The 10,734-nt window shown below is 39.4% G+C and overlaps 1 protein-coding gene across 1 annotated transcript; it reads left to right on the top strand.

Annotated features, from left to right (window-relative positions):
- Window positions 1-1,043: 1,043 nt before the first annotated feature.
- Window positions 1,044-8,234, top strand: LOC148103704 (uncharacterized). The gene is made up of 6 exons (XM_087832985.1): window positions 1,044-1,249; window positions 1,730-1,768; window positions 4,568-5,605; window positions 5,700-5,855; window positions 7,209-7,298; window positions 7,917-8,234. Exons 3-6 carry the CDS (start codon window positions 4,583-4,585, stop codon window positions 8,232-8,234), a joined length of 1,587 nt encoding a protein of 528 aa, XP_087689111.1. The 5' UTR covers window positions 1,044-1,249; window positions 1,730-1,768; window positions 4,568-4,582.
- The last annotated feature ends 2,500 nt before the right edge of the window (window positions 8,235-10,734 follow it).

Genomic DNA, 10,734 nt, shown 5'->3' on the forward strand with positions numbered 1-10,734 from the left:
GTAACAATAAGCACTAACAATATATTTATTTTATGACAAGATGAAGCAGAAATAATGTGTTTCACATTATCATTATTAGATTACTATTTCAGTAATGTCACCACAGTCTCTGTTTTGGTAAAAATGTTGCTATACTGTTTAAATGATTTTATATAATCAAACCTTTCCTGATGAAAACACACATCACCAACAAAGACAATAGGTGTGCTCATAAATAAAAGAAACCGCATATTTGTGTTTTTATGTCATATAAGCAGATTTATTGATTGTGGCTTTAACCAGTGTTCTCTCATGCTGTAGAAGTTACATTATTTATTACCTGGAGTGAGTAATCAATTACACTATGTGTTACATTACTTTTGTGTTACTAGATAACAAAACCAGAAATCCACCTTTACATAATTACCATTTAACAATATAATCCTTAAGAGTACAATCCCACAGACTGACACAAATCTCCATCCTAATGACGAGCAGACAAAAAAAAGAACATTTAAAAAACCTCCATTTTCTGTTGGCTCCATTGTAGAGGGTCAGACTTACAGCAGCTGGACCTTTAAGAGGACATGAAAGCTGCGCACATAAAGGCTAATTTACACAACGAGCCCTCAAACACTGACACAGATGTGTGTGAATGTGTGTGTGAATGGGTGGATGACTGGATATGTAAAGCGCTTTGGGGTCCTTAGGGACTAGTAAAGCGCTATATAAATACAGGCCATTACCATTACCAGGCCATTAGAGATGTAACTGTGAAGCTGGATTTAAGAATAAAATGCTTAAAGTTTTAAAAACATGTTTAGCGCCATCTTCTGTCAGTACTTGATGTCATGTGGTTGGTTACGGTACACTGAAAAAAATGTTTTTTTGGCCCTGTAATTATTATTTCAATTAGCTATATAAATTTTACAAAAAAATACAAATTCAGTGCTATTACTTTAAAATAGCAGTTTTTCTTGTAGTGCATTACTTGAGGATTGTTTGTAATTATGTGTCCTCAGTTTTGTATGTAAATTGAATCATTCAATCCAAGTAATATTCACTAAACCAATTCATTGGCTTAATTAGTTGATATTTCCAAGTAAAATGTAATGGAGTGACATCAGTGAATATGGCCACCTTCTCTGCATTCGGAGCATGACGTCAAAGCCCCTCCCCACATTTGAGCGGTCTTTCTTCAGACATACCATGGTCCACATTTCGGCGGTTGGCAGACTTGACGGAAACGGGAAGAAGTGGAACCATGAATGTAAGTTTTAAGCGGGCAAACTTTGTACGTTCCTGTTGTCTCACCTACTTAAGTCAGTTTCTCCGCACTGAAAGCAGCTGCGCTAGCAAATAGTGTATTTTCCTGCTAGACTTGCTAACTAACTTTCCTGGCAGGAGGTATGTCCAGAATTTCCCACAGCACTTTACAGCTTAGATGGCCACCTAAACAACACACGCCTGCTGCCTTAACTAACGTCTTTGTGAATAAAACGACCACGGTCCAGTTTAAAATAATTGCTGCACCGCTGCTACGAGGTGTATTTTGAAAAACAAAAAACAAAAACGATGTACGCACTCAATTTCACTCAAGTCTTCATGTTGACCTGTTTTAAATTTGACACCGAGCTGACATATGTTTAAAAAAAAAAAAAAATCAGTGTGCATCCTTGAGTTAGTAGAAATTAGTTGAAAAGCATATAGATAACCTTTTTTCTTTTCTTTTCTTTTCTTTTTTTTACAGAACATAGGACCTTCTGACTGCTAATTTGAACTCCACAAGGTAAGATCAAATTAGTAACGATTAGGTTTAACTTGTCACATAATTTCTTTGTGTGGCAGTTTGGTTTAATTTTGAGATGGTCAATTTGTCTGTTTAAGGTGCCACAACATGAGATGGATGTGTAAGATATGTAGCTTTGAGTCAGAGAAGAGGTTGGGATTGTTAAAACACTACAGACTAAAGCATGGAAATGGTGGTCGCAGCCAGTCAGTCCCTTGTCTTCACACTGATTGCCCTTGCTCGTTTAAAACATTTAATGCCCTTAAGACCCATTTGTCTCGACACCATGTGAAGATGGTCACACAAAGTGGACCTCTTTCATTTACTTGTCTACTTTGCTGCTCTGTTTTTTTTAATTCAGAGAAGCAGTATTTTGAGCATCTTAACAACCACTTAAGGAAGTTTGAAGTAGTTGCATGTGTCTTCAAAAACTGCAACTTCAGTACAAATATTTATTCCACCTTTGCTACACATAGACACAGAAAACACCAGTCACACACCCTTGAGGATTTTAAAACTGAAGTATTAAAAAGCAAACCTAATGAACCCATGTTTGCTCAGGATGAGACCTGTGTGGAAGAGAGCTTAGAACTTTGGGATGGGGAAACACAGGAGTTGTCTCAAGATATAGAAGAGAAATTTGGCCATCTATTTTTAAAGTTAGAAAGCATGTTCAATGTCCCAAACAAATGCATTGATGAAATAGTAGATGAGCTTCAGTTTATATCCACCTCTGCATCTGGTCCACTTTTAAGAGATGTGGTGGTGTCCACCTTGAAAAGCCATAATTGTGATCTGGATCCAGCCATTATCTCAGATTTAGTGAAAAATCTTTGTGAGACACACCCTATAAGTACTGCCTTGGGGACAGGTGGCCCTTTCACAACTTATTACAAGAGAAGAGAATTTATGAAGAAGCATTTTTCAGTTGTTGAACCAGAAGAACACATACTTGATAAAAAAAGGGGCAAAACCTTCCAGTATGTCCCAATATTGCCCTCCTTGGTGCAGGTCCTAAGTAAGTCTTTTCAAGAAAACACATTTGAAGGTGAAAAAAAAACTGAAAATGACTTTAAGTACCAGACATTTCGTGATGGATCTCACTATCAAAACAACAAGTTTTTCTCTGTAGAGGAGAACAGAGTGAGTCTCATCCTGTACGTTGATGACTTTGAGGTATGTAATCCTCTTGGGACATCTCGAAAAAAGCACAAAGTCACAGCTGTCTATTGGGTGTTGGGAAACATTCCGGTGCAGTTACGTTCCACATTGACATCAATCTACCTTGCAATTCTGTGTAAGGCTGAAGACACCAAGCAGTTTGGATTCCAGCGAGTTTTAGAGCCACTGTTAACAGATATCCAAAGCTTGGAGAAAGATGGTCTTTTTGTTCCAGCGTTAGGGAAAGCCATCAAAGGGACTGTGGTCAGTGTGGTGGCAGATAATTTGGGGGCGCACTCTGTGGCAGGATTTGTCGAAAGCTTTGCAGGGTCATACATCTGCCGGTTTTGTGTTGGGGAGCGATCCAAGTTTCAGTCCAATGAAGTGAGATCTGGGTCTTTTCATCAAAGAACCAAAGATCAACATACACTGCATGTACAGACAGCTGTGTCTAGTCCAGATCACCCTCATTGTTATGGTGTAAAAAAACAGTGTGCATTGTCAGAAAAACTTGAGCATTTTCATGTTACATCTGGTTACCCTCCAGATGTTTTACATGATCTGCTGGAGGGCATTGTTCCAGTGGAACTGGCTTTGGCATTTGATAACTTGATCAAGAAAAAATATTTTTCTCTCATGGAACTGAATGATGCCATTTCCAATTTCCCATACAAGTGGAGTGATAAAACAAATCGCCCTCATCTCATTCCTGCTAACTTTTCGACTCGAAAATCAGTAGGGGGCAACGCACATGAAAATTGGTGCTTATTACGTCTTTTGCCTCTGATTATAGGTTTAAAAGTACCCCAACAAGAGCCTGTATGGCAGATGCTGATGACACTGAAAGACATTGTGGACCTTGTCATGTCTCGAGCCCATACTGAAGAAAGCATTTGCTATCTTGACAGCATCATTTCAGAACACCGAAGCAGATTCCTTGATGTTTTCCCCCAACATAAGCTCATTCCCAAGCACCATTTCCTTGAGCACTATCCTCAGCTCATTCGGGAATTTGGCCCCCTGGCTGCCCTCTGGACAATGAGATTCGAGGCCAAACACAGCTTTTTCAAGAAGGTGGTCAGACACACTGGTTGTTTCAGGAATATTTTGCTGTCCCTTGCAAATAAGCACCAGCTCATGGTTGCATATCATCAATCACATTCTGTCAAACCATCACTTGCAGTCACAAAAACAACAGAGGTCTCTTTAGATGTGCTTAAGGATGATCTAAAAGACCTGGTGAAATGCAAATTCCCTGCTGTTACAGCTGTGCATGTTGCCAATAATGTGTGCAGTTTAGGCACCAACTATGCAGTGGGAATGTTGTTGTGTTGTGGTTCCACTGCAGGACTGCCTGACTTTTCTGAAGTGTTACAGATAATGGTGATTTATAACAAACTGACTTTTTTCGTGAGACAACAAAATACATGGTACAATGAACACCTGAGGAGTTATGAGCTGGAGAACACAGGGAGTGTGCAGTTACTTGAGCAAAGAGAGCTTAAAGATTTTTATCCTTTGGCTTCATACACCCTTGCAGGAAGACGCCTGACAACTTTAAAGCACCACATTTGCCTATCCTTTTGAAATGTGAGGAGTGAATAAATGTCTGTGTATTTCTCTTCTCTGTTGTTGCAGCTTCTTCCTGTTGATATGGCACCCTCAGCGAAACTGCGGATAATTTTTGGGGAGGATGATGTCCACAAACTACTTTTACCTGCAGGCATCCCAAGCACACTTCAGGACCTCAATGATGTTCTTCGAGAGACATTTGATATTACAGGACCATTCACTGTTATGTACCAGGACATGGATTTCGACGGTCAGTTCTTCACTTTGACCTCGATTGAGGAAGTACAAGATAAAGCTAACCTCAAAGTAGTAAAAACTGAACCAGTAATCTTGAGTCTCACTACTGTGGACATGTCAGAAGTCGAATCTCCAGTTCCACTATCTACAGAAGCAAGCTCCTCCTCATCTGTATGCGACACAATCCTGTTGTCCTCCCCAGATGAGAGTGGACCATCCTACAGGTCTAAGCCATGGCCATTTAAGTTTGAAATACCAGACTTCTCTTATGATATAGACCTTGCACTGGAAGCAGGAAAGCAAGCTTATGAAAATGATGGCACACTTTTGAACAACCCAAGCGTAACTAGTAGCATTCTTGAGAAGCTTGCAGAGACTATATTTGGCTTCACAGCATATCCAACTGGTGTCCAGATTTTAGCTGTTGCTGAAGCCTTGGTAGCAAAATACCCATGCCTCAAAGAGCCAGGGTCTTTTAATGGCCTATATGGTTGGCAACAGAGGATAAAGTATAAAATGGGCAACTACAGGGCAAAGTTAAGAGGTCGCCAATTAGCCATTCCAGAGCTCGAGGTGAACACACTGAAGAGACGATGCTCCAGTGACGAGGGTTCACTTAAAGGCTTTAAAAGGGCAAAAAAAGCTGAAGTCAACTATCTGCCACCACTGCCATTCGGTGAGACTGAGGAAACCTTAGAGATGGAGAGACTAGATTTGCTGAAGGAAATGAAGAAGAAGCACAATGAGAGGGCAATTAATGAGAAAATGGAGAAGTCTTTCGCTATGAGAAGAAAAGAGGTTGTCAAGGATTGCCCTGCAATCCAAGACCTCTTAGAGAGGTGGCCTTCTCTGTTCTGTGAAAATCAGGTAAATCCAGTTCTTGTTCATGCAGCAACTAAGTGTATGTGAGATCTCATGAGTCATCTTTGACATTATTTTGTGTTTTTATCTCTCATTTCAGATCAAAGAGGAGTTTAAGCGAATAACCACAATTCATCTGGAGCGAACGTTTTTGTCCAGATTGGACGGGTACACCACCAAACTCCTGGAGATATTTCGAAGGAAGGGTGGGACTGCAGGGACCAAAATAAAACCAATGTTGGACTCACTGAATAAGGTAACATTTTAAATTATTTTAATTACATAATCTAATGGAAAAGATGAGGTCATACACACTGAGAATGTATCACTCTTATTTAAAGGACAAGTTTGTTATTTTACACTTAAAGCTTTGTTTTCAGATTGTTTATGATGAAATCGAACGATTTTGATTGAAATTTGGACACATGCTGCTGGCCCGAGCTTTTTTGGTTTCTGTGGTAGCACACCCCCACCTCCACAATGGCTTCATACAAAGACGTGAAACTCACTGAGTGGTCAGGGGTGTTCACTGATATGTTCACACACATCGCTGCAAAAATGCTTTCCAACAGGTGTTTTACCATTTGTTGTAAAACTGTGGACCTATTTTTTCAAACGCCTCACACCTGTACATTCTTCCGTACAGAGCTTGAATAATAGAATAGAATAGCGGCGGACTAATACCGTACATCACAGCACATCTAATACAAGTCAATGGAGTTGGACAAAAACTACAATAAAAACCAGTTGGAAAGTATCTTTTGCAGCGATTTTTGTGTGAACATATCAGTGAACACTCCTGACCACTCGGTGAGTTTCATGTCTTTGTAAACGACAGTTTTATGCGTTTTAGGAAGGATTGTTCCAGTGCACCTATGAAGCCATTGTGGAGGTGGGGGTGTGCTACCACAGAAACCAAAAAAGCTCGGGCCAGCAGTATGTGTCCAAATTTCAATCAAAATCGTTCGATTTCATCATAAACTGAAAACAGGGCTTTAAGTGTAAAATACTGAACTTGTCCTTTAATCTGATCAGTGTCTGTGTTGGCTGAAACTGTTCTCCTGATCCTGACACTGTGGCCACAATTAACAATTTATGCACATGATTGTCTCTACAAGTGTATACAAACCTGTCATCTCTCCCTTAATATGCGCTCAAAAGCAGAGAAATTTACAGAATTTTCAAAGTGACCCTCTGAGTGCAGCGAGATCCCTTCCTGCTGCCCATAGACTCCAATACAATTATTTCCCAAAATATTACTCTTGTGTGTGGGAATTCCTGTCCTTGACTGGTTAATATTGTGATAGGAGGTACTGATATGTTGCGAAAAATTCATTTGCATGTCCAGTGATGAGGCAGAAAACTTTCCTCACTGGGCAGAGACAGTTTCTGGACCCACAGATTATGACATGCACTGGACTCTTGTCTTAACACACATCGTTGAGAAATTCATGTTAAGTTGCACACTTCACAACGTTAGAATGTAGCTGCAGGCTTACATTCTCCATGGGTAACTTTCTGTTTACATCTGTATGTGCTGTTATGTATGTATGTTACATATGTTATGTTGTGTATTTTCTGCAATAAATTTTCTTTTTGGGTTTAATAGCATCATGTCGATGGCAGAAGGGACATTATCATTCGTTGCTTAGTTGAGTATCTTGGAGAGAGTGGAGAGGAGCTGATCAAAGACCATCAGGTATCTGATTATCATAATGACTGTATTAAAATTATTGTCTAACCTTATAATCTGGTCTTCACTTGTGATGATATATTGAAGGTCAAAGATTCTCTACACTCGTGATGTTTTTTAAAAAAGACTCAAGATTAATATTTTTAATCAGGCTTTGAACTAATTTCTTAAATCTTTATGCTCTTACCCTTTATTTTTTAAATCATATTTAATCTTTATCTTATCTGCCTTAAACTTTAACTTGCCTTTTGTCTGATTTTTTTCTGACTATTTAACGATCACTTATTAACTTTATTTTATGAGCAAAAGAGTATTTAATTTGATTATACCTTTATAACCTATTTTAATGATTTAATGGTTCTGGTCTACCAACACGCATGCCGTCCCATGGACAGCTCCAGGCTGGATGGCCCCCAAAAGTGATTTTCTTTGTCTCAGGGTCAGCCTCTGTGAAGCACATTCTGTAACTTTACGTATGAAAAGTGCCATATGAATATTGTTTGATTTGAGTATACTAAATTGAGTATACCTCTTTTTTTATTTTTACATTTTTTTCTCTTAACCTTTTCTTTTACTTGGAATCTATTCTAGTTATTTCTAATTGTGGTTTGTTTGTTTTCACAGGACGTCAGCCAAGAAGCATTGAAAGAGGACTGCAGTAATCACATGATGAAGATCATTGTAATCCATCCCAATGTGGCACAGGAAAACCAAGATCCTGTGAACATGTCGGTCATCATTGAGGGGACAGAAATTCTGGAGGACTGCGGAAGTGTGACAAACGCTTGCCTCCTGCTCATGGGTGTCATCTATGCTGTCAACTTAAGTTACCCACTGAAACTGAAATATACATTTGAGGTATTTCAGAAGCTGTTTCTTGAGCTTGACATCCTTAAAATGTCACCAAAGGTCCAGTCTCTCCACAAGAAACTTTTAGCGTGAGTGGTCAGTGTTATTTGTGCTTTTGTCCAGCACAATTAATTTGTTTGCATTTTGTCTGTTTTCTGACAGTAATTTCAAGTGTTGCTCAGTTTTATACAAGTTCTTTCTGTCCTGAACGTTCTGAGAATGTCTGCAAAGGTGGTGATTGCAACTGTTAATGGACAGAGTTGATGTATGTGTTCTGAAAGTTAATTAGAAGAAAGGGGACAGTGCACACTGAGTTTTTGAATAGCATGTTTTTTTTTTGTATATGTGTATATGCTCTGTTTTGAAATTTGCGAGCAAGAAGTTCTATGGCCATGTTTTTTGTGGTTATAATGTTATGTAGATATTTTAAATATATCTATGCCATTTCAACTGTGAAATAAAAGTGTCCCTTAAGCTGCAAATATTTGTTTTGGAAAATATTGATTTATTATTTAATAGAATAATAAGAATATTTATTCAATTCGATTAATATTAACTAGTACATTCATAATAAATATTACTTAATAATTACATAGAATATAACAAAGAAAAGATGAGTAAGAAACACAAAAAAATATCAGCAATGTTCACTTGGGTTTTGTAATTGGATGCAATGGTATTCTGAGTAAAAGTTACAATCTATAGATGAGTATTGCCAGTGCAATTTACTTGTGTATTTCACATTAGAAATAGATGGTTCTAGTAAGTAAATATTACTTAGAAATAGCCCGAGTAAAGATTACAAGCACTTTCTGTGTGAAAAAAGTTGCCTAGCTTTTTTTAAGTAAATGTCACTCCAATTTTTTTTCAGTGCAGTAAACTTGAAGCCAGTTCAACACAGTCTGCTTCCATGGCTGTGACGGCTGGATTGCTGTCCTGATGCAGGTGCAGAGGTCACGAAGAAACTGTTCAATTGCTCCATTTGCAGCTGGGTAGTAGACAGATGTTCTGCTGTGAGATATGCCTGTATTATGGATGAATGAGGTGAACAATTCAGAGTTAAACTGTGTACCATTGTCTGTTACAATGTTTTCTGGGTTGCCGTGACAACTAAAGACAGACGAGAGGAGTTGAATAAGCTCAGGCCATTTGGAGTAGTAGTCAGTCAATGCCACCAGTAGAGGTCTCTTAATCTTTGCTTTGTGTTCACAATCCTTTGGTGACTTTCACTTTCTAGTGCGATCAGTTTAGGTCTCACTGAACATGGTGCAGTGAGTCTTGAGCATCTGTGAACATAATTACTTAGAGTTGAGAGTTCATTATGGGTTTTGTAGTAAGATGCAAGCGATGCAGACAAAACACTTTGTATTTGTGAGCGCAAAGCAAACAGTTCAGGTCAAGTCGAACAGGCAGAGTGAAAATCAGCAACTGGAGGTGACGACATGGCAGCAGAAATTTGAGCTACCATTTCAAGTTCTGCATCCGAAGTGTGATGGGAAGAAACAGGCAGAAGCAGACGAGATAGACAGTCAGCTGTATGACTCAGAGAATCTGGGCAGTAAATAACAGCAAACCAGCGGGTGATACTCATTCTCGCCCTATGAATCCCTTTGGCGTTGTCAGAGCTTGGTGGTCTGTCTGCAGAGTGAAACATCAGCCTCACAAATATGTTCTCCTTTTCTCTGCAGCACACACACCAGCAAGAGCTTCTTTTTCAACAGTTGAACATGTTTGTTCTGTTGCTGACAGTTTGGGGGAAGCAAACACAGGTTTCTCTGTGCCATGTGGTGGAAATTTCTTTATTTTATGTATTGATCACATATTTTAACCATATCACTTTAGTAACAGTTGTATCACTTTGTCACTTAGGTTAGCTCCACAAACGTGTCTTATGCTCTATCACGTGTTCTACACAGAAACACACAGCGGCCGCTGCAGTAAGTCAGAGACATTCAGGCGTGTGGGGGTTAGATAGATAGAGTGGGGCACTCCTGCTCATCTGTGGAAGAAGGGAGGCAACAGCTCAGTGAAAAACAGTCGTAAATGTCTCTCCTTGAAGGGAAGGTATAAGCCTGTGAGGCGAGGCAACATATAAGAGTTGTGGAAAATCTTTGTGTCTGTGTGTGTATATAAGATGTGAGGGCGGCAGCCATCGTCAGAGAGGACCCTGGTGTTTGTCTACAGCAGTGGTTCCCAAATGTTTTTTGCCAGGCCCCCTTTGTTTTACAAGAAAATCTTGTCTCGTTCGGAGGCATGGGAGTTGTTTTTCAGAGTTGTTTCACTTTATGCACACAGTCAATATCCGGGGCAGCAGGGATGCAGGAAGCAGGTGATGTGTTTGTAGAGATCACAGAAGCAGTAGGAGCAGCACATGGGGGTAGAACAGTGTTGCCTAAAAGGGTGATGTTCAGCCTATCACAGGAATTATTTTCTTTGTGTATGTAACCATGTGGTTTTAGTGGTGTATCACTGAAGTGCTCTTTCTATGGACTTAGTTTGTTGAACGGCAAATTCCGTTTGTGTTGCCAGTGTAGCATCCAGAGTCAATCAGGTTCAAGCAAGACTCTTTCTCTTATGCTGGAGCTAAACACAT

The sequence above is a fragment of the Neolamprologus brichardi genome, chromosome 3 (assembly GCF_056152115.1).
Source record: "Neolamprologus brichardi isolate AB-2024 chromosome 3, ASM5615211v1, whole genome shotgun sequence".
NCBI lineage: Eukaryota > Metazoa > Chordata > Actinopteri > Cichliformes > Cichlidae > Neolamprologus > Neolamprologus brichardi.

What these genes read in the sequence shown, in the direction of transcription:
- LOC148103704 (XM_087832985.1), top strand. Translation starts at nt 4,583, where the DNA reads ATGGCACCCTCAGCGAAACTGCGGATAATTTTTGGGGAGGATGATGTC. An exon ending in CTCTGTTCTGTGAAAATCAG is followed by an intron (nt 5,606 to 5,699) that starts GTAAATCCAGTT and finishes CTCTCATTTCAG; the next exon opens with ATCAAAGAGGAGTTTAAGCG. An exon ending in AGCTGATCAAAGACCATCAG is followed by an intron (nt 7,299 to 7,916) that starts GTATCTGATTAT and finishes TTGTTTTCACAG; the next exon opens with GACGTCAGCCAAGAAGCATT.